The sequence below is a fragment of the Ictidomys tridecemlineatus genome, chromosome 5 (assembly GCF_052094955.1).
Source record: "Ictidomys tridecemlineatus isolate mIctTri1 chromosome 5, mIctTri1.hap1, whole genome shotgun sequence".
Lineage (NCBI taxonomy): Eukaryota > Metazoa > Chordata > Mammalia > Rodentia > Sciuridae > Ictidomys > Ictidomys tridecemlineatus.
This window is the reverse complement of record NC_135481.1, coordinates 66,468,451-66,493,632: the sequence shown is the minus strand read 5'-3', so window position 1 is coordinate 66,493,632 and position 25,182 is coordinate 66,468,451. Positions and strand designations below refer to the sequence as shown.

General features: G+C 33.7%; 1 protein-coding gene across 1 annotated transcript in view; it reads right to left on the bottom strand.

The window, feature by feature from the left end:
- Positions 1-751: 751 nt before the first annotated feature.
- Positions 752-25,182, bottom strand: part of Map4k5 (mitogen-activated protein kinase kinase kinase kinase 5) — a 112,509-nt gene continuing 88,078 nt past the window's right edge. Inside the window, exons 26-33 of the mRNA XM_005322872.3 lie at positions 23,969-24,027; positions 21,447-21,550; positions 20,686-20,863; positions 17,437-17,505; positions 15,428-15,520; positions 13,029-13,099; positions 10,675-10,730; positions 752-8,416 (exon numbers count right to left, since the gene is read on the bottom strand). Of these exons, the coding sequence (XP_005322929.1) occupies positions 8,329-8,416; positions 10,675-10,730; positions 13,029-13,099; positions 15,428-15,520; positions 17,437-17,505; positions 20,686-20,863; positions 21,447-21,550; positions 23,969-24,027 (718 nt within the window). The 3' untranslated portion in view covers positions 752-8,328. The remainder of the gene's footprint in view (positions 8,417-10,674; positions 10,731-13,028; positions 13,100-15,427; positions 15,521-17,436; positions 17,506-20,685; positions 20,864-21,446; positions 21,551-23,968; positions 24,028-25,182) is intronic.

Below are 25,182 nucleotides of genomic sequence, written 5' to 3'. Positions count from 1 at the left end.
ATAACCTCACCTTCCCTGGCCAAGGAATAACCAAAACTATGACAAGCAGATTCTCCTTCCCAAGAATCTGAATCTTGCACAAAAGCATAGTGAAGAAGTCTTTTGGAGTGGCTTCTTCCTGAGGTCTCAAAGGGGCCATCTTACTGTCTGGATCTACTCTCAGCCAGTTCTTTAGCTTTTTCTTTAAGGGGACTGTCTGGATTCAAGCAGACAGACCTGGGGTTGAACTCAACTTTTCCAGTTAACCAAATGTGTGTGGTAGCTATGATGTGTACTTATCAGTTTTCTCTTTGAGAGAGAACATGCTGCAAATATATTGCTTAATCTTGAGAATGTTCCTCAGCATCAGCCCGGCTCTGCCTTGGCTGCTCCCAGCTGATGACTTCAGTTCATCACTGCAGTCCCCTAATAGGCCATCTTTGCTCTCAAGCTCACCACTGACTGACCACAAGGTTCTCATAGTTGCACTGAAGTCTGAGTCTATCAAATTCTTCCTCCTCATTTCACATGTCAAATCTTTGCTGAGTCTCCCTACTTTACTTCTGCTCCCCATCCCTTTTATTCTTCAACACGGTGTTTTCCCAAAATTAATCACATGCACTCTTGAGTCCATCTTGATATGTGCTTCTGGGGAACCCAATCACCAAAGTGACAACCACTAGCCTCTACAGGAAACAGGAACCCCACTATTGTCATTATAGGATTAAAGTGAAAGTTAAGTATTTCCCCTAGTACAGGTTTAGATACAGGGTCTTTTAAATAAGCATATTTATTGAAGTACATATAGAAAAATGCATACATCATGTATAAAGCTTCTATCACAAAATGAGAAGGAATGGAACAATTCAAGCACCTTGAAACATCCCTTTATGTTCTTTTTAATCATGATTCCCTCATTTGCTCTTGAAGATAAATGCCACCCTGATTTCTAACACCATAGTTTTTGAACTTCATATAAATGAAATCATATAGCATACTTTTAATGCTAGACTTTTACACAGAATATACATTTTGGGGAACTGAAAACCATGTCATTCTGAATATTTCAAACTTTTTGATTGTTCTGCTGCCTTTTGAGTTGTGACTACCATCACAGGTTATCTATCCTTTCTAGCATTGATGAATGCTTGAGTTGTACTTAATTTTTGGCAAGTCTGAATAATGCTCTATATACAGTCTTGTATACAATATTTGGTGAACATGTCTTTTGGGTATAGAGATCTGTGACTGTAATTTTTGGGTCTCAGGTGTGTTCAGCTTTAGTTTTTAAAATGATATCAACTTATACTTGTACCACAGTGTCCTAGAGTTCAGTTGCTCCATATCCTTAACACTACATATTGTCCTTTTTCATCTTAGCCATTTTGGATTGAGTCGCACAGTAGTTTCATTTCATAATGGCATTGCTTTAACTTGCATTTCCATATTCAACTTCTTTAGTTGAATAACTTTTCAAGTGTTTATTGAAATGTGCTCTTCCTTGATTTAAACATCTTCGCTCAGGTATATTTTACATACCATTAAATTCAGTCATATTAAGTCTATGAATTTTTTTTTTTTTAGTGAATTTACAATTGTACCACTTTCATCACAATTTAACTTTCGAATGCTTCCATTATCTCAAAAAGAAATTTCAGGCCTATTCAGGTCACTCCCCATTTTTAACCCCTGCTCTGTACAACCATTAATCTTCTTTCTGTCTCTATATAGATGCACCTTTTCTGGACGTTTCATATAAATGGAGTCATTACAACACGTGCTGGTTTCTTTCACCTAATTTTGAGTTTCATGCACATTATAGTATATACATTGTTCCTTTTTACTGCTGAATAGTATTCTGAAATATGGGTGTGCCACATTTACCAGCAGGTGGATATTTGGGCTGCTCCACTTTTTGCCTTTTACGAATAATACTGCTATGGATATCTGTATCCAAGTCTTTGTGTGGTCATGTTTTTTCTTGGGCTGACTGGTAAATAAGAAATTGTCACTGTTTTCCTAAGTGGATACGCCATGTCACATTCCTGCTAGCAATATACAAGCACCCATGTGTCCAATCTCACCATACTTTTTGTCTTCTTCATTTTAGTCATTTTGGTGGGTAACACTAATTTGCAGCATTGTTTTGTTTGCAGTGGCATTGTTTTAATTTGCATTTCTCTGGCAACCAATTAAGCTGAACACACCTTCACATCATTGAGTACCTCAACATTATCTTTTGTGGAATTATGTTCAGAATCTCTTGTACACTTTTTTTTTTTTTCAAATTGGGTTTTTGTCTACTGATTTGTATAAGTTCGTTACATCTGCTGGGCAGATCTTTTGTGAATATATACAATATAAATCTCTTCCATTCTGTGGCTTTTCGTTTTTGTAAAGTTGTCTTGGATGAACTTTAAAAAAATCAGCTTTTTTTTTAAACAGCTAAAGCTTAATGTTCTGTTTAAGAAATCTATGTGCACTGAGTTCATGAAGTTACTACTTTCTTTTCAAAATGCTAGTTTTATAAATGAGATTACAGTCCATCTGCTATGTTTTTGTATAATGCAAGATTCACCCTATTTTCCAGTTTCCAATATAACTTATTGAACAGGCCATCTTTTCCTTCATTTTACTGCAGCCCATCTTAGTCATATATGAGGTGACCAAGCATTGCTCTGATTCTGAACTTTTGTTTTTTATTTATGTCCTTGTGCCAATATCATAGTATCAAACCACCATGGCAGCTAATAATTCTTGGAATCTGGTAGCCTGAAACTCCCAGGGTTGTTTTTCTTCTTCAAGATTGCCTTGTTTCTGGCTCTTTGTATGTATGCAAGTTTAGAATTATCTTTCCAAGTCCCACAAACTATTTGCTTAGGTCACATGAAACCTACTGACCTCTATATAATACTGAATTTTCTAATACATTAACTTGGCATAATTTGATATTTATTTCAGCCTACTTTAAATTTTCTTCCATTATTTTTGCATTTTCCACAGAAAGACCGTGTATTTTTTTATTTCATTCTATTGTTTCTATTATGTATTTGTTTTAAGTTAAAATTTTAACATTAAAAATCAAATGTATACATGCACATAAACAAATAGTCCTGTCAAAGTGTACACTCTTCTCAATCTCTTCCTTCTCAAAAACTTTCCTTCTTTTAGCAGATTATCTTCATGTCACTAAGTTTCTTCTTGATTTTTTAAAAGTAATTTCTTCTTGTCTAGCTGAAAAATTTTTTTTCTTTGCCCAACATCTCCTCCACACCATCCCGAGTCCCTGGTAACCACCATTCTCTCTACTGAGTTCAACTCCACAGTTCAAGTCTACTGAGTTAGACTTCACACAGAAGTGAGATCACGTGGTATTTGTTTTCCTGTGTCTGGCTTATTTTGTTTAGTGTAATGTTCTTCAGGTTTAGTCATGTTGTAAATGACAATTTCCTTCCTTTTTAAAGGTTGAATAATATTGCAACATGTATATTACCATTTAAAAAAATCTACTTATCTGTTTCCACATATTCGGGATAATGTAAATTGTGCAGCGAACATGGATGGGAGTGCAGATATCTCTTTGACATACTAATTTTATTTCATCTGGACATATACCTTTATAATAGAATTGCTGAATTATACCATTTTAAATTCTTCCAGAAACTTTCATACTGTTTTCTATAATGGTTGTACCAACTTATATTGCTACCAACAGTGTGTAAGAGTTTCCTTTTCTGTAAATCCTCACCATAACTTATTTTTGTCTTTTTGATAAAAAGTATCAGGTATGAGGTGATAATCTCACTGTGGTTTTAATTTGTATTTCAATGATTAGTGATGATGTTGAACATTTTTCATATATACTCCTTAATTTATGATAGGGTATGGCCCGACAAGCCCATTGTATGTTGGAAATATTCTAAGTTGAAAATGCATTTAATGTACCCAATTTATTGAATATCATAGCTTAGACCACCCTAACTTAAACATGTCCAGAATGTTTACATTAGCCTACAATTGGGTAAAACCATATAACACAAAGCCTATTTTATAATAATGTGTTAAATAGTTCATTCAATTTATTGAATACTGTACTGAAAATGACAGAATGGTGGTATAAATGCATTTTTACATCACTGTAAGGTCAAAAATTGTAAGTTGAATCATAATAAACTGTACAGGATTACCTGTACCCGTTGGGCATTTATATACCTTCTTTGAGAAATGTTCACTCAGGTCCTTTGCCTTGAATTGTGCCATTTTGATTGTTTTTGTTGTTGTTACTGAGTTTCTTGTATATTTTTTATATTAACCTTTTATCAGATGTATAGTTTTCAAGTATTTGTCTTGTTACTCTTATTTGTTTCGTTTTGCAGAGAATTTTCAGTTTGAAATAATCCCTTAATTTTAAAAGTATTATCTACTGATTTCCCATTGTGGAAAATAAGGTTCCTGATAACTTTTCTACTTCATTTGCACAACATCATGTTCTCTTCCAATATAATTATGTTGCCATTTGATTAGATTGACATTCACTGTTAACATTATGCCATTTAACCAGCAATCATAGTTTAGTTTTTCTTTTCTGCACATTTTGCTTTCCTAGAGTTAAGAATTGCCAATTATTGAATTTAAATCTTAAATAAAAATTTGCTTCAAATAAAAATCATCACTGACTAAATCCTGGGGTCTTGCACAAATATTCACCTGCATCTGATTTCAGCCAGAGAGGTAGTAGACAGTCCATGGGAGCTCAAACTCACACTCAGCTTTTGGCCTCAGCACTCTCTCTTGACATTTAAGGAGCTTACATGGCCTATGTGCAAACTGCCCCTGTTCAAGGAGGTAATGGCCTTGACATTATAGGTCAGTGAGGAGTAAGTCTGTAGATAAATGCCTGAGCCACTTTTCTTTCAGGAGATAATTCTGGGAGCTATCATATAGCTTCTTAGAGGACATGGTAGAATCAAGTTCCCACTATTTACACAGTAGTGAAGAATGCACACCCTTACATCAACTTTTCTCCCTCTTCCATTAAAGTATCACAAGTACCAGGGGCTGGGGTTGTGGTTCAGTGGTAGAACACTTGCCTGGTATGTGTGAGGCACTGGGTTTAATTCTTGGCACCACATGTAAATAAATGAATAAAATAAAGGTCCAACAACAACAACAACAACAACAACAACAACAACAACAAAAGAAGTATCATAGTCCCCACTCATATTTTCTGGAATCTCTAAAATAAACTATCTTATCCATGTTCTTGTCTCAGGCTTTGTTTTAGGAGGAACTTCTCACTCTGCTGGTTGTCTAACTTAAGACACTAAGAGCCCTCAGGTATTTTATTAATCTTTCTGAAAAAGTATCTCCAGAGCTTTCTGATATGCTTCAATATAGTCTCCTTGGAAATCCATCACCATCATTTGGGAATTTCCTTCATCTCAATTCTCTATTGAATCCTGTTTTCTGCAATTTACATCTTCATATTGCTTGGTTTATGCCCTTGTTTTTATGAAGCACAAACTCTAGTAGCCTCTTGAGAAAGCGTATATCTTTTGAGAACTCATATTACTAAAACTGTCTTCATTTTTTTCCTTATTTACAGGAAGACAGAATTTTTTAGAAGTTTAAAGGCATTGCTTCTGTTGAAATTTGAAGCTAATGTGATTCTTATTCCTTGGTAGGTGACCTGCGCATTTTCTCTGGAAATGTAAGGAGCTCTTCTCTTGACCAATTGAAATTTCATCACAACGTATTTTGGTATAGGTATTTTTCATTCACTGTGCTCTTTCATTCTAGAATCTGATGTTCTTTAGTAATGGAAAATTTTCTTAAAATATGCTACTGATTTCTTCTGTTTATTCTTTCTTTTTGGAACTCTGAGAGACTGAACATTGGATTTCCTGGGCTGTTAACTTACTTAAATCTTATTTTTCAGCATTTCTTTCTGTGGAGTGTACTAGGGATTGAATCCAGAGATGCTTTACCACTGAGCCCCTGGGTTCAGCCCCAGCCTTTTTTTTTTTTTTTTTTTAATTTTATTTGGAGACAGGGACTTGCTGAGTTGCTTAGGGCTTTGCTAAGTTGCTGAGGCTGGCTTTGAATGCATTATCCTCCTGCCTCAGCCTCCAGAGCCACTGGAATTACAGGTGTGCAGCACCATGTCTGGCCAGGATTTCTCATTTATTATTTTTATTTTCTGAGAAAATTTCCTCAACTTTATATTCTAAAGCTTCTAATTGAATTATTCATATTATTTCCCAAGAGATCTTTTTGTTTTCTGAAGAATTCTGCCCTGGATTGATGGTTGCAACATCTTTCTGAAGATATTTTGTCTTTTGACATTTCTCCCATCCTGAGTCTCCTGGTGGTTGTTTCTCTCTTTCATGGAGAAGCTTTCCTCAGATTTCTTTTAATTCTTGGTTGGTCATTCATTTTTAATAGCACAGACTGACTATAAGTTCTGGAGGCATGGTGGGCACACCAACCATGATATTCACTGTGTTGTTACCCCACTGAGCAGTTTATCAAGGATGTCTCTGATGCCAGGATCTTATTGAGGCCTTTTCGCTTGCACTGGTCAGATTCACAAAAAATATTCTTCCACAAATACTAGGCTGGCTGCCAGAATTCAGTGAGAAAAGGAGGATGCTGGATCTTTGTATCCATTCATGTCAATCTTTTAGAGAATGGTCCCCCTGTCATCCACTGTATCCAGTATCCATCAGTCTAGAAGACCCAATAAACATATCCCAAATACATAGCCATTCTTACTGATATCACAGCATATGTGCATTTTTAAAGAACAAATACTTTATATTTCACTTGTAAAACATTTTATTGTTTACATATAGCCTAGTGAAATGAACAGAGTCAGAAGACTCATAGTCTGGCTCAACAACTAACTTGTATGAACTTGATAAAGTTATTTAACCTTGCTAAATCTTATTTCCTCACTTGAAAAACAGTAATGATACTATTTATTTTACAGAACAGCTGAAGATTGAATGAGATAGTTATATTGTTTTCCTCTCAAGTAACTGGTCAGAATTCTACCGTTCGCTACTACTTAATCCTTGTTCATCATCTCAATGCTAATTATTCTTAAAAAATGCATTAAGACAACAGGTATCAATGTAATACTTTAATTTTGAATACTAACATTACCAAAGAAAAACAAACTAAATTATAGCCCTATTCTTTATTTTTAGAATACTGTTTTTTATAATAGTTATTCATACTATCCCATCAGAAATCCAATTTCATTAATTTTTTTTTTCTTAAACCTACTCAAAAAGTAAACAAATTACTTTTTTACATATGTGACAACCCCAAGATTACATGTGTAATTGCTTTACAGCTCTCCTTCTGGAATAGTATAAGTAAAATATATAACATGGGTAGTTAAATACTTTTCTCCCCCTACATTAGGGATGATAATATGTATGAAGATTAATTTCTTATGATTTATCCCTAATGAAAAAAAGTCACAGGTATATTATACTGTTTGTCAAGAATACATACATATAGTAGCCACACCTGACATACACACCCTTCTAAGAATATTTCAACCATCATCATTATTTTCTTAATGACCCCTTATATAAGTATTTGTTGTTGAGAACACAAAACTCCCTTTTAAGGCAATTCTGCATGAAATTGTATTAAGAAATACTTTTGTTAAATGACATTGCATATGTGTTGAACCCCCAAACACATTGCCTTTAGCCCTTAAAGTACTACTCTAAAAGGTAAACAAAATTTTTTTACATTATAAAAAAAATTTAAGCTGCTCTGCAACCTTTTTTTGCTAAAAGTTAGATACATTACACCAACCACTCCAGCAAGAGATTAATAAATAAGGATTAAATATTCTATTTTACAAAAACATACAGAATGGCCAATGTATAAGTGAAAGGTTTGTTTGATAATTTCTTTATCAAAGTATGTTCATTAATAAAGAATAAAACATGGTATAAAATGATAAAATGGTCACTAAATTGAATATAATCACATGAGTTATCTAAAAATACCATGGCACCCTTGTTACAAACATTATTATTATTATTTTTTTAAAAAAGACTGTGTTTCCTGGAACTAGAGGACTATTTGTCTCATAGCTTTTATTAAGCAAACTTGATGTAACCACCACATAGTGGCAAGAGATAGACTAGCTGTTTCCAGCTACAGAAAATATTGAATTCTACCCTAACGTACAGAACATTTGCGATAATAACCCATAACAGGTAAAGTAAATCATAGTGCAGTCTGTATTGAATTTCCTTAAAATATTTTTGCTTTCAATGGAGTATGTTCATTTCCCTGTCATTTGAGATCAGTTTTTGGTGCTTAGTAACTATTTTCATGTCCAGCCAAGATGTAGAGATTGCTGTGTGCCGTAGGATTTTCTGTTGGCCTACTTTCCAAAACGACAACCCTGAAATTAAACCAAAACAAAAGGCTTGTTTAAAAGTAAAAACAGGTTGCATGCTTCAAATACTAACCTCAAACCAGGAAAGAATGTCAATGTTCATGTTCTTATAAAATTACATAGAGATCACTGATGCATAATTCATATTTACATGTTATAGCTAAAAAACATACCTGAAAAGAACTGATGAGTATAAAATATCAAAATATTTTGATATTTGATCATTGTCTTATTGCAACTAAAAACAAATTTAAAAACACCAACAATAGGAATAACAATGCTTTAGGAATTTATATTAACAATGCTTTAGGACAAAAGAACGTAGAAGAGCTGAGAAAATAAAACGGGATCCTAGGAGAACTTCATCCAAACTGTTCTTTAAGGTATTTGAAAACAAATAGTTTTAAACTAAGTATGAAATGAGACACCTCGCCCCACCCCCATGTCCAAAAGCAGGGAAAGAGTCAATCAATCACCAAGAGGAAGAAAAATAAATCAATCAACTGTGGATTGAGAATAATATAAAAAAATAATAGCTGGACACGGGTGGTGCATGCTTGTAATCCCAGTGGCTCTGCAGGCTGAGGTAGGAGGATTTTGAATTCAAAGTCAGCCTTAGCAAATTAGCAAGGCCCGAAGCAATTTCACAAGACACTGTCTCTATTTTAAAAAAGGAGGGGGGGGGGCAGGGACAGATGTGGCTTAGTGGTAGAGAGTTTGCCTAGTATGCAGAAAGCCCTGGGTTCAATTCCCAGTACCACAAAAAAGGATGGGCTATGGTGCAGGGGATGTGGCTCAGTGGTTAAGCACCCTCCGGACCCAGAAAAAAAAATTTTTACATAGGTTCTCCCCCACCCAGCACAGACACAGATATCTATATTTAAATAATAAAATAAATTTTTAACTACTATTAAAATTAGAGGACAAAATAAACACTTTGGGATGTTAAAATCAAGGAGATGCCCAAATAAGTACATAATATGACAAGTAGGGCAGTGATCTATAAACAGCAGAGTTTTAGAGACAATAAGACCAAGAAGGTAATAGGGTAAAAACTCTGGGTAGAGGACTCGGAGCAAAACACATTACTGAGAGGAATAGTTTCTGACACAAAACTTCTGTCAAGCAGAATTCTTTCATGCTAGATCTCATTAAAGCATTATTTCCACATATAGTGGATGACCCACAACTCATTTGTCAGCCTTTCCTGCAAGAAGTAAAGAGCCTCCCATTCTTGTTCTAGAGCCATTTACTAGGTGGTTCTCAAACTCATTCCCACGCTGCCCCCCATTTTTGCTGGCCTACTCCTAGGTTGCTGTGCTGTGTGCTTACCTTTTCTGCTAAGGCAGTCCTCATCATTTTTCCAAAAGGTCCTTTCTCTCTTTACAAAACTCTTCCAATCTTTTATAGCATAACTTTATCCCTTCACCCCGAGCTTCCTTAAGCATCTAATATTTAAGCAATGACAGTGTGAATCTGAAGACCAGCGGTCTTCCAACCATTCCAAAGACCTAATGCATAATACCATAGCCAACTGTGCTGGAATAACAACTTTTGGTAGCAAAATTGAAAGAAACGAATATTTTATTTGATACAGAGGATGATAATATTCTTTGGAGAACAAAAGCTACCATTTTTTTTTGCCAATTCTCATATTATTTTTTTAATAAGATAACATAGTTTGGGTAGGCTGGGGTTGTGGCTCAGAGGTAGAGTGCTCGCCTAGCATGTGTGAGGGTTCAATCCTCAGCACCACAAAAAATTATTTTATTAAAGATTTTGTGTCACTTATAATTAAAAAATTTTTTAAAAAAAGGTAACACAGTTTGGGGACTTTTATTTGGTTTACAAAAAGACTACATAATCCTTTGCAATTTAAATTGACCCCCAAAACTGAGTTGAACATTTTCTGATATAAAAGCAAATATCAGGAGGTACATATTTATAACAGTTGATAGTAGACAATACACCGGAGAAATTATAAAAATGAAGAGTTCTGAAATATCTGTCATGATTCTAGAGACATAAACACCTATATTTACACATTTTGTCTTGGTTGAATATAACTCTGGAATCATGATCTTCACACTGAAATAAGATTGCTAAATTGAATTACTAAATATTATTCACTCTCAATAAATTATGGAAAAATTTCTTTCAATTGAAGAGCCCTCTAAGAATTTTGACTGAAACACAATTCAGACTGACAGTATAATTGAGAGTATAATCTTTGCACTCTTTGGTAAATTAATATAAACAATTACCTGTCTGATCCTAATAAGCGGAAAACTCTGGTTTCATCTGAAATCTCCTGGGTAACCTAGAAAGAAAACACCTATCCGTTACAACCTGGGCCCCCATATTGCTTAAATAATAATTTAAAACTCATTCAGATAGAGTAATTATTAAACAGGATGAATAATTTTTGAAAGGCTCAATTCCTCAAATGAAAAAAGTTTCAGGAAGTTTCTTTTTTGACTATTAGTAGAAATGAATCAACATTTATGGAATGTCAGGCATTTTCCTTAGAACTTTGTGTGATATGCACTATAATTCTCATATTATTGAAGAAAAACCTAAGACTCGGAGAGGTTCAGTAACTTGCTCAAGGTCATATAACCAGTAGAAGATTTGCCCTTTCTTTTATTTCTGAGTTGGAGATGTCTGCATGGGCATCCTATGGCCCACCTGATTTCAGCATAGTTTGGTGGATGCTTTCAAGCACCAGTGTCTCACATTGGTGTATACCACAGGGTTCTTCTCTCCTTTCTCCAATGCTGCAGAAGGCGCTTGGCTATGCATCAGTATTATCTCTAAGTATGGAAAGTTTTGGGGCAACCCTTAACCAGGAAGGAACAGCAGTTGGTGCATAAATGCTCCAACGGCCCCCCACTTCTAAGTAAGTCAGTTCTGAGGTACATTCTATAGTATTCATTAGTGGTCCTTCCAGGATTAAGGCCTGGTTGTCCATGATGGGAACTAGGTTGTTAATATGCTTTTGTTGACTTTTTACACTTACATATTTTACATTCCTCATTCGACTTTTTACACTTATGCATTTTACATTCTTCATTCCATCAGCAGTTTTCTGGACTCTATTCCAAAATAAATTACCTCCACTTGAGACTTTTATCTTAGCTCTGCATTTAGAGAAATCTAAACTAAGACAATATGAATGTAAAGTTAAGTATAAAGACAGTCTGTTAACAAGGCATGCACAATCTAGCTGGGAAGGCAGAATTAATAAATGTGAGTCAGAAACAAGTTTGATGCTATACTAGATGGAGATGATTTCCAAGGTATTAAATATTCTAATCATTGTGGACTATAATGGATGAATATCAATACTATTTTGTGAAAGAAGATTTCAGCTAGATCCATGTTAAAGGGTGAGAATACAAACAGAAAGAAAGAAATGTATTAAAAATAGGTAAATAGGGGGATGGAGGTATAATTAAATTGTAGAGTACTTGGTTATTAGCAGGAGGGAGGCCTTGGGTTTGATGCCCAGAAACACACACACACACACACACACACACACACACACACACACACACACACAGAGAAAACAGAATTTTGAATTTGATATGGTGAGAAACAGGTTCTCTTTTGTGATTTCTAATCATAAGAATGACATAATGAAAATAGCATTTAAGAATAATTAACCTTATGACAATAAGTGAGACTGTAGATTTCATCAAGTGCAGGGACCAGGTGACATTTAGTGACATGGGTCAATAACAGATGAGCTGATATATTCAGACAGTTGACTTTTGTCATTTTTCTCATGGAAGCATTCTAATTCTGCCTATATGTAAGAGGCAGAACTATTTATTTACTTATGAATAAGAATATGAATAAAACTGAATCAAACAGAAGACTCTGAGCTTTCAGGTAAATCCACAAATTTGTGAGGCCATGGTGTAGACAGGCACAAATGGGAAGAGTCTTCTATAGTAGGATTCATCTTTCAAGGTAAGATCCCAAATCCTACCTCCTGTATGAAATGTCTCCAGATTATCTCAGCTAGAAGTGACATTTGGAAACCCTTCAAATCCAGGCTCTGCCATTTAACTAGCTGAGTAAATTTGAATAAGTTACTTTACCATTAGGTACTTGTAAAAATGGGAATATAAATAGTATCTATCCATTGGATTATTCTGAGCCTTCTATGAATTAACATTTGTAATGTGCATGGAATATCATAGGTGTTATTCATTATTTACAATAATAGTGTCTTCAATGTAGTTGGTACTTCATACTAAATGAGTAAGATCTTAAAGATTTTCCTCTGTCCTTTGATCCAATTCATATTCTTTATACTTTTAAATATAATATTTGAAAAGGAGCTATATATTTATAGATTATGGGAAGTATAATTACAGATTAGATGAATAAAATTACATAAACATATTTTGCAATTCATAGGGGCCTCTGAGAATTTTAAAATACAAAAATTAACATATTTGAGGGCAGATTACAAATTTTGCTCCACCAGTTCATAGCATTAAGGCATTAAACTCTGTTATGTAGGTTCAGAAAGAAAACACATAAAATGAACATTTCAACATTTAAAATCTTTAGTTGGAGTTGGCAGAGGTAAACTGAGAAAATGTACCTCATCTGACTTGAAGCTTTTACCCTGCATCCCATGTTTCCAGAAAGCCAGCACACTGTCTTGAAGGCATACTAAAAGAGATAAGGGAGAAATGAAATTAAAATAAAGCACACAGCATTTCACCATATATTTCCCTTAACTGTTTTTAATAAATGATAATGTAAGGCTATTCAAATACTTAGGGCAAAATTCCACTGTCTAGACCATTATTTCTCAACATTTTTGTGGCTAAGACATGTCTAAACTCAAATAATTTATTGGAGGAAGGTTATATAAGTTTTCAAGAATATACGTAATAGGCATTCCTTTAAACTTCTGATAAGCTTCTATAGGCATATTAATTTCTCTTTCATATATTGTATCTTTGAATAAAGTGAATAATAAAAACAAAGAATGGGCTTTGGATAAAAATGGTTATCCAAACAGTCATTAAGCATCTTTTCTATTCACATTTTCTCTATTACAAAATAAATTTTTAAAAATAAACCTTTGTGGGTTAGGGTTGTGGCTCAGTGGCAGAGAGCTTGCCTAGTATGTGTGAGGCACTGGGTTCGATTCTCAGCACCACATATTAATAAATAAAATAAAGGTCCATCTACAACTAAAAATATATTTTAAAAAATAAATCTGTCCTATAGTTCAAAATTTAATCACATTAAATATTTATGATCTAAGTTGATTCTTCTATAAAATTCTTAGTATTTAATCAAGTATTATAATGTAGGTATTAGAGATAATTAAGTAGAATTAGAAAAACATAAATATAAATAAAGATGATAAGGAAAGTGACTGAAAATTACTTGTATTGGTTATTAGACTACTAAGTACAAACTACATATGAAAAAACTGAGATGCCAGTATGTCTTAATTAAAATAAAAAGGAGCTAAGGATCTATTTGTTAGAGTCTCTCTTAAAAATGTTAAATTTTAGAAACTGGTATTTAATACCCAGTACATAAAGGAGTAAGAGAAGAAATAATTTTCTAAAATTCCTTCTGTTCTAGCATCTATTTAGCCAATAATTTATCTGGATTCAAGAAAGTTTAGGTTTTCTGCTTCAAAAATTTAAATTTTCCAATCACAGGTGAAATATTTTCTGTCAGATGTTAGTAGAGGCATAAACATATTTTGTTTTCTTTTGGTGCCGGGGAATGAACACAGGGCTTTCTCTGCTCAGTCACTGACTATAATATCAGTCCCTTACATTGTGACAAGAGCTAAACTCTGTATATTGTGTCACACCAAACTCCAGTTTAGAATGAAAATCTCATATTAAGGGAATTTAAAAACAAACAAGTAAGCAAGCAAGCAAGCAAGCAAACAAACAAACAAAATCTGGTAAATAGCCAAAAACATATTTTTAAAAGTGCATGCTTATAATTATAAAATGCATAAATTTTGTATGGCCTAAATAAAAAATGACAATTTTAATACTTTCTGTGATTTACAGCAGAATCCTATCATCAATTACTCAAAATGTAGTCATAATATTTTTCTCACAAGTTCTACCACTCCTAAGGTAAATACTTAACTGCTGTAAAAATCAAGGAGAATGCAAGTAATGATAAATTATAATGATTTTTAAAAATCATAAAACCAATGAATAAGTCAGGTAACATGGCGCACACCTATAATCCCAGCAATTTGGGAGGCTGATGTAGGAGGATTGCAAGTTTGAAGCCAGCCTCAGCAACTTAGCTAGACTCTCAGCAACTTAGTAAGACCCTTTCTTAAAAAAAAAAAAAAAAAAAAAAAAGAACTGGAAATGTAGCTCAGTGGGAGGGTGCCTCTGAGTTCAATATCCAGTACCAAACAAGAACAACAAAGTATACAAAACAAAAAAAAAATGACAAAAAATAATATGACAAAAAACAAATGACAAATAATAATACAGTAAAAGCACTCTTGGACAAGGAAGCAAATTAAAATGTGGGAAACTTGCTATTTATATATAAACAGACCTAAAAGCAATAGCCATCTACATACTTCAACCATGGCATATCTAACACTGCTATCATATTACATAAATAAAACTTCTTGCTTTGGAGATAATTGGGAGAAGTATAATTCACTTGGTGCAGCAATAGGAATAATGAACAAAAAATTTAAAAATAGTTTCAACTTTAAAATATTCAGGATACAACAATATGGTCTAGACCTTTACTATACAATAAGACAGCTACTGGTCATATGAAGCTACTTACATTAAAATTTAATTTTAGAAGTTTAAAGTAATATAGCACTAGCCAAGTTTCATGTACTTACTAGCCACATGTATTTTCATCATCACAGAAATTTCTACAAGACAGTGGTACTTAGACAACTCTAAGTACAGAATAAACAGAAACAAAACAAAAACTCAATTATTCCAAACACAATAATAGAAAAGGGAAACTTACCTACAGATTCAATGCGAAAATCAAAACTTAGCTCAGAGGCTAGTTTCTTACTTGATTTTAGTTTTCCTTGTAGATTTACAATTTTTACATATTCTTAAAAAATAAAAAAGTCAATTAGAAATGTAAATTTCCTAAAATAAATGTAATAATACATGGATTTTATCTGGGTATCAAATAATATTCTTATCAATGCCAATAATTTATCTGGATTCAAGTATGCCCTGTGAAATGTGTTTTAAAAGATATAACAGTGTGTGTATCCTTTGGTAGATGGCAATTCTGCTACTATAATTTCTTTTTTTATGCTAGTATATATACCAAACACTGACATTCTCACCATTTTTTTTTGGATGGGAGGGGGGGTGTACCGGTGATTGAACTCAGGGGCACTCGATCACTTAGCCACATCCCCAGCCCTATTTTGTATTTTATTTAGAGGCAGGGTCTCACTGAGTTGCTTAGCACTTTGCTTTTGCTGAGGCTGGCTTTGAACTCAGGATCTTCCTGTCTCAGCCTCCCAGTCATATTCTCACTTTTTAAAAGTGTTTTCTTCTTTAAAAGTTGCTGCTTTGGTATCAAAATATTTAGCAATGGAGTTGTTTTTTTCCCCTTTTAAATTACATAACATATGGTAAGAAAGACATGCAGTAATTCATAACTTTACTGTATGAGTCCTGTTCTACCAACATAGTCAGGGCAAGAAACAGTACTCTGAAGGTAGTAAACTAATTCTCTTTCCCTTTTTAGCTATTTGTTTTTTAATTTCATTGTCTTAGCTCTGACTCAGAAGATAATCTTTTCTCTGTACTACTTTTTCATCTGTCTACTATCTTGATTAGAAATTATAGGCCTACCTCTACTTCTTTCTATCCAAACTGACTTATAAATGGTATAGCTGACAATAAATTTTTCAAGTCTTCCTCTACCACTTTAATAAACAGAAAGCTCAAGAAAATTACTTTCTAGTTACCTTAGTTCATTGGAAATCAAGGCTTAGTTAGTCAATTTTTTAAAAAAAAAATTATGAAAATATGTCACCAAAACGAATACCAAGCAAAATTTATCTTCCTTTGATGACTCACAAAGTTATTTAGAAATTTAACACTAAAGGTTCAGAAACACTAAATTCTGGTTATTTCATTATTTAGCTAATACCAAACTTTCTATTTGATTGGATAAAAAAGTATTGATCAAATATACTTACAAGTAAATGAATAACACTCAAATTTTATCAGTATTCATAGAATCAAGTTCCTAACAAAGGGATGACGGAGAATGAAACACTATAGATTTTAGTTGACTTTTCTATGATATTTAGATGATCTTTATGGTTCTAGAAAGTAAGTCCACTAGGGAATCTTTCGGAGCACAGGGATTATAACAGGAAAACAGGAAAAATCAGTTACAGAATAATCTGTAAAATAACTTTGACTACTTATAGGTAAGTCTACCCATTAAAAACAAATTGAAATGAACCAACTGTAGAAAACACTGCCAAATTTCAAATATAATTCTAGTAGTGGGATTCCACCTTGTAGGATTCACTGCGTGAAAATAAGGTGGGTTTTAAGAATTAATGTTTCATTTGCAAAATCAAAATAACACTTGCAGCTAAAGTTTTTTCTATCTTTACTGTATAATACAACATATTTCTATCAATAACATTGCTCCCTGCATCAAAGAATCACAGTTAGCAAGTAGAGATGTCAAATGGAGTCTTGGCTCCAAGACTTTATAGTACTGTATGACTTTATAGTACTATAACCTTCTATTTTGCATTAAGAGACATGAGATAGAATAGTTGATACAGAATTTTATCCCAAGTATGGCAAACAGTTCTAGTCTAATTTCTCCATGCAGATCCAATATAAAATAAAATAAAATAAAATGACAGGATAGCACCGATAAGCTTATAAAAATTTTGAATTACATTTTCATAGAATCATTTCCAATAAAAGACCTGTTTTATCAAGTAGCATATGCAAGATAAACTTTAAAATAGTACTTACTGTCTAAACACACTAGTACAGTATCTCTTTCCAACTGTGTCACATGGATGGAATCTAACTGTTGACTGCCTAAGGGAGAGAAGAGGTTACAGTTATATAATAGGCTTTAACAAACAAGAGATCAGGAAATAAACACAAGTCTGAATTTTGCTATGATTTAATTTAATCTTTGAAATTCAACACATAAATTACATTTTTGTCATGATATCTTTCAAAAACAGTTTAGGCAACAAAATATAAGACCTAACATGGATAACTGAACTGAGAAAAAACTCAGTATTACTTTTAAAAAAGTTTTTTTTTAGTTGGAGATAAACACAATACCTTTATTTTATTTATTTTTATGTTGTGCTGAGGATTTAACCCAATGTCTCATGCATGCTAGGCAAGTGCTCGATCACTAAGCTACAACCCCAGCCCCTCAGTATTACTTTTTTTTTTCCAATATTTTTAGTTGATGGACACGTATCTTTATTTATTTATTTTTTATTTTTATGTGGTGCTGAGGATCGAATCCAGTGCCTCACATGTGCAAAGCAAGTGCTCTACCACTGAGCCATAACCCAGGCCCAGTATTACTTTTAATTAATATCTCAGCTGGTTCTAGAAAGATAAGTCATAAAAATAAAATGAAGTAAGGAGTTAATATGGGGAGGAAAGTAAAATGCATGACATACATGGACTCTGTGTTTTACAGAGCCAAAGGAAAATAGAAACAAGATCAGTAGGGAAATTGAGCATCCTTGAAATAAAATTAAGCCAGTGACTCAAAAGAACACAAGGATTAATTACTATAATCAGAGAGAAATTTTCCTGGTATTGAAATGTTAATAAGTGGGATTCCTTTAGAAAGAGGACACTGAGTAGCTATAATGAACAATATCATCAATAATATGTGAGCAGAATACAACTCTTTCTTCACTTTGCTGATACTCAAGGGCTGTGTGTCTTTTAAAATTTGCTAATATATGTTGCAAAATATTTTTGGTAAACTATTTTAAGCACTCAACTGCTTGAATGGTCTAGCTGAATCTAAGGAAAGATTTTAGGCCTGGGGATGTGGTTAAGTGGTAGAACATTTGCCTGGCATGTGTGAGGCCCTGAGTTCCCATTCCCAACACTACCAAAAAAAAAAACAAATTAGTCATTCTTAATTATACCTCTCTGGATAGGCTAAGAATCTTCTCCTTTGAAAACTGCACAAACATAAACACAAAGTTTTACATATTTTGGCATGTTTACGGACCTTTCAAAGGTGACACATTCTGAAGAATCCAGAACTACACAATTGATAAACTGTTTCTCAGACAACACACCCAAAATCATTTTACTCAGTTAATCTATGTTCATGCAATCATTCTACAAATATTTACTGAGTACTGACCATATATATGCTAAGCATCATCCTTGGAGATAAGGATACTGAAATAACAATTACAATAATGAAACTAAGACTGGAAGGGTCTTGGAGTAAGATTTTTTCCAAGAGGATTTCATTTTAATGTTACAACTATGCCAGTTGAAGGCACTGTTAGCATCTTGATTTAACAATGAACAAAGCTGGGAGTTGGATCAACAATCACCTGTGAGGGCTGGGGTAGAGCATTTGCCTAGCATGCATGAGACACTGGGTTCAATTCTCAGTACCACAAATAAATAAATAAATAAAATAAAGGTTCACCAACATGTTAAAAAATATTTAACAATCAAACAAAAAACCCCAATCACCTGTGAAAATACAGAAGCCTATGAAGGACAAAGTGCTGGATTACAAAGGCTGCCTCATCTCTGCTTGAAGGTGTTCTGAATGATATCTGTGGGCAGAATCCTAGCCTTCCTAAGATCTTGGACAATGTAAAAAGTGGGTAGAATAGGACACTTCAGGCATTTAAAAGACAAACAGCAAAACCTTCAAAAAAGTCCTGAACTCAAACCACAAAATTTAAAATAGAACTCAATGAATTTGTCTAACCGTGGGTGAATCTCCTAATATATCACACAGGAGAAAGTGAATGTAAATATACACTAGATAATTATATGAAATGATCTACTCCACAAAATCAGCACAAAAGAAAAGTTGGGGCTAAAAATGATCTTAGTTTGTTGTTTTTGTTGGTTATTATTTATTTATTTATTTTTCTGATTATGTGATTTTTTAAATGAGTTGATTGAAAGTCCCATTTTGGGGCAGTAACTACATAGTAGGGAGATATTTCTTTTTAGGCTGCTTATTTCTCATGATGTCGTCGTTTTTATACCTTTCTGTTAGCTATAGCAGGAGGTCACGCATTCTACTCAACTCAAACCATTAAACTAAAAAAGAAAGGTGGGATGTGGGTGCAGAAGGAGGATACAGAATGCATTCTTATTTCATTGTACTGGAAATTATGATTTGGTCCATAAAGAGAGTTATAGTACAAGACATACTGTAGCTGGTTTGTACTGGGTTGTTAAACTTTCAGGAATTTTGCAAACCATATGACATCAGGCTGGTAGTTTGAAATTGGCTATTAAGGTAGTGTTTATACATGGAAACAGGCAACCACAACAAATGAATGTACACAAAGACCCTGCTATTAAACATTTACTAGGACATCACTGGTTTGTACTATTTTTTCTTCTCCTTTTTTTTTCTTTCTCTCTTTTTTTAAATGTGGTATTAGGGATCAAACTATAGGTGTGTGTGCCACATGCCCAGCTATACATTCCAATTTTAAGTTTGAGAATATTCTTTCCAATCTTTTCTGAACTTTCACTGAGATGTGTCTGATTAACTCCCAAGCTAACCCCCATTCTTAGGAAGTACAATGGATAGTTAAATGGAAAAGTTTGAAGGCTACATTTGAGAAGCTTCTACTGAAGTCTGAAGGGCACATTAAACAAGTGTGGGGCGAAGACAGGATAAAATCGGACAGAGAAAAAAAGGTAACTCTTTGCTTGAGAAACTGATGAAATTTTAAGAGCAGCTTAGAAAATATGATTATTTATTTAGTAGGTCCAAAGATTAATTGGTAACAACTCAAATCTTCAAAGTCAGGAATCACTAAAATTTTCTTTGGTAAAACAGTTTATATATATAAAATTGCCTGTGGCAGATAGAGACCGTAAACTACATATACACAATTCCTTACTTCCTTGGGAAACTATTTTCTGAATTTTTATTTAAATAGTCTACACTAGCTAACTTAAGTGGTTTGTTTCTATTACATGTAAAAGCATCACCATTTCAACATAACGTAAGACACTTACCTGCACCAATTTCGGTAAACCATGAAGATGCAGAATTCAAATTGATTGTCTCAAACTGAACTACTTGATTTGATTCTGTGCCTTTACTAATAGCTACACAGACCATAGGGTATTCCTGTTCTGGTATCACCAGCATTTCAAAAACGTTCAAAGGACTTGGTAAAGGAAAATCAAAGTGCTGAAAAAGATAAAACAATAGAACTATTATTTGAAAAGTCTCACTTGTCATACTGCTAAAAAAAAGTCAATGGAAAGGCTTCAATTTTCTTTTCTTTTGGTACTGGGAATTGAACCATTAAGCTACATTTCCAGTTCTTTTTATTTTTCTTTTTAGACAGGGTCTAAGTTGCTGAGGGTCTTGGTACATTGTTGAGCCTGGCCTCAAACTTATGATCCTCCTGCTTTAGCCTCCCAAGTGTCTGGGATTACAGACATGTGCCACCATGCATGCTTTCCAATTTTTTTGATTTATGTAGTTCTATAAAGGCCCACCTCTAAGAGGACAATAACAAGGATGAATGTTCTACACAAATGTGTTTCAGAGAATTGACCATGTTAATATTTATGGTTGTGATGGTTCTCTAAGTATATTAAGTAACATAAGTCAAAGAGGAATCTTAAGAACACAAAAACCCCTAAATCAAATATATAAGTACTACTAATTATAAATGTGCTGATCCTAAATAGCAGTAATAGGATTTTATAATTTTAGTTAATTACTAGTATTTTCTAAAGAAAAATGTAAACAAAGTAACATATACCTTTATCAACATGAATTTCTGCATTGGTTCATACCACTGAAGTAAAACAATTCCAGACTGTAAAGCTCCACAGAGGTATTTATGTCCTGTATAAGGATTTCTAACTGGAAAAACAAAACAAAACAAAACAAACAAACAAACAAACAAAAAAACAATAAAACCAGATACTCAAGGAACACTGAACACCTTATGTGAAAATATAGTTGAGCAAAAAGCAACAACTGAGCTTTACTCACCTAAAAGCTAACTTAGCTATAAAAAGGCAGTATTGATTCAAGGGGAAAAAATAATGGAATGTGATCCTAAATCACTATCAAAATATGAATGGAAGAAGAAACTATCTGAAGTAATTATTTAGCTATTAAAATAGTGTTTCTGTTAACTAGGATGACAAGAGGAAACAAAGATGTCTTTTTCTTTTGGTTTTGTTAGCCTTTCCTTTTCATGTTCTATTCTCAATTTTAAATTATATACATTTATTTCTAAAAATTTTTTAACATGCTAGGTTCTTCAGCATAAGAACTTTTTAAGAACACTATTTTCAGAACTAAAACACCTACACTAATATACAATCCAAAAGCTACTTCTATGTAAACTGACTAAAAGAATGATGTGTGACAAGGTCTGAGGACAACTGAAATTTCACTTTTGGCTTTGAGTATGTATACATTAATTCATCTGGCTGGAATATCCTTTTTCAAAACTGCAAAAATTCTTATTGGTCTTTCCTTCTCCCCAACTTGAATCCCATCAACAATAACATATATTCATTGTAAAAACAGTAATCTTCAGTAAGTTCCACAAGTACTACTCAAGTATGTCTTGGAATGTAAGCTTCTAGAGTCTGTTGAGTCACATATGAGAATCTGATTACAGATGCAGACATGATCCCCCAAGGAAGATGATCACAAAATTGCTTATGCAATCATATGCTGCACAACATTTCAGTCAATGATGGGATCCATATACAATGGTGGTCCTATGATTATATTGCCTGGTGACATCTTAGTGTGTGTGTACATTGACAAAAATCACCTAATGATGAACTTTTCAGAATTAATTTCCATCATTCAATGACTCATAATTATACTTTTAGAACATCTGTGGTTAAATGTTTTTGTTCTAGAAAGTTTGGAAAATGCTTTAACTATTACATAGAATGAAGATTCATGTATAAGCTCACTGATCAAACAAGGAATAAATAGAAAATAAGGAGCCTAAGATCTAAAGATACCGGATCCAGACTTGAATCTAGGTTCTATTTCTGTTACTTGCTTGTGACATAATCAGTTTCAAGAGTTAAGTGTTTTAGATAAAATAGTTATGTAGTAAAGAATTTAATCTTGCCCAAAAAGAAGTCTGTCCTCTCTTCTGCTCTTAAGAAATAATTTCCAAATCTTTGGAATGTCATGCTTGATAGGAGTTGTCTTTGTCTGGAAGCCTCAGGTCACTGGATAGGTCCAACAGTACTAAGACCAGATAGTCAGTATGAGGGCTGGTCATGTCAGAAAGACCAGCAATGTGACTTAAGGTGGGGCTTTAAGTCATTCAGCATGAGCGGACCTCTGGAGGGATTGTATATTGAGATCAGTCATGTGGGAAATCAAACCAGCCTTCATGATGCAATCCCAATAAAAACTCTGGACACTGAGGATTGAATCAGGTTTCCTGACTGGCAATGCTTGAGTGTACAGTCACATAGTGATCATGGAAAAGTAACAGCATTGGTGTCCACTAATCCATAGGGAGAGGGTAATAGAAGCTCTATGTTTGGTAACTTTTCTTGTACTCTACACTGTCTTCTTCTTCTCTGAGTGGATTTTAACTTGTATTCTTTATTTGTAATAACCTGTAATTGTAGCCATGAGTATAACTCTCTTCAGGGAGTTCTGAAAAGACCTTTAGAGAATTTTTTAATCTAAGGGTACTTCTAAAAACCTACAAACTTATAACTGGTATCAGAAGCAAAGTGTGGTCTTGTGTGGACTCTCATCTCCATACTTGGTAAAATTCCTATAATAATGTTCATAAATAACCAGAGTAACTAGCAGATGATAAGTGTTAACTAAATGGAAGCTAGGACACTAGCAGAAATGTGGCCTCAGGGACTACGGTTTAAAACATTCTAGGAACACTAGGCTGTGGGAAAACATTAAGGTTATTATCTCTAAGCATTTCTATACTATGTCACTCTATACATTCTTGTGCTTCACTGACAACTCTTAAAAAAACCAATACACCTTTATTTTATCTGTAAGACTCTTTAAATAATTTTAAATGTTAAAAGATCTAATCATCCAGATTTTTTTTTAAAGAAGGAGAGAGAGAGAGAGGGAGAGAGAGAGAGAGAGAGAGAGAGAGAGAGAGAATTTTTAAATATTTATTTCTTAGTTTTCAGCAGATACAACATCTTTGTTTGTATGTGGTGCTGAGGATCAAACCCGGGTCGCACGCATGCCAGGTGAGCACGCTACCGCTTGAGCCACATCCCCAGCCCCATCCAGATTTTTTGATCTACTTACCTATACAACATTTGTGGCAGCCTTTTGTATCAGGAATCTTTGTTGTTAAAGCAAACTTTCTGAAAACAAAAGATAATATAAATGTACTCTGTTGCAGTGGTTGCCTTACTGTGATTTATGAATCAGTTACATCAAAATCAGATAGCAAGAAGCTTTAAAACAACTTGTACTCTTGACTCCACACTGTCTGATTTTAGAGGACTGAGATAGGGCCCAAGAATCTGTATTATAAAACTTTCACAGTTGATTCTCACAGACAATCCAATTTAGAAAACATTGATATTTTGCAATCTGGATGACATGCATTTTAAACTACATTTCAAAATTGAGGTAAAGGAAGTTTTCTTTTTTGGTGGCATTGGGATTGCACTCAGGGCCTTGTACATGTTAGGTGAGTATTCTTTACCACTAAGCTACATCCCTACACCTTGATTTTTTATTTTGAGACAGGATCTTACTGAGTTGCTGAGGCTGGCCTAAACTTGTGACCTTCCTGCCTCAGTCGACTCAATTTCTGTGGGCTGGAGGTGCACTGATTTAAAATCTCCAGACCAACTGGCATTCAGTGAAGACCTCCAAGCCCATCTAAGCCTAAACCCTGCCTCCAGGAATTCTGCCTTTGGGATTACCTCTCTCACTCCAGCAATTCAGAGGTGGAGCATCACGATCCAAATGACCCCACCTAAAACTGCTGAGAAGAAAAACTGAGAATCTTTTGAACTCCAACAGAAAGATTTCTTTAAATTTTCATCAAGACTTTTTTTTTTTAAATTCTTTTTCTCTGTTTAATTGTGACCTTAATGGTATATGGATATTTATACATATTCATATTTATTTTTTTCCCTAATTTCTAGCATTTTTGAAGCCAGTTATTTTTCATGGTTTAGTTTTTTAAAGAACTAGAATGTTTGATTAGTATATTTTAGTTTTGTTTTATATTTTTTTGTTAATTAAAAAATTTTTACTTTATATTTTTTCTTCTGTTTCCCTTGATTCTCTCTTTTCCTGTAACAGCCAAACTCTACTCTTTCTTTCACTTGTCCTTTAATTTTTTACTTCTTCTCCCCTCCTCCCTCATAGTCATCCCATCCTATATCACTTCTCTTCCCTCCCTAGTCACCATTTGAAATTATAAACCCTTTTGCAAACTTGCTGTTCCTATTGTAGGCAATAACTGATCATATCATTTCTGATTATTGTGATAATTAACACTG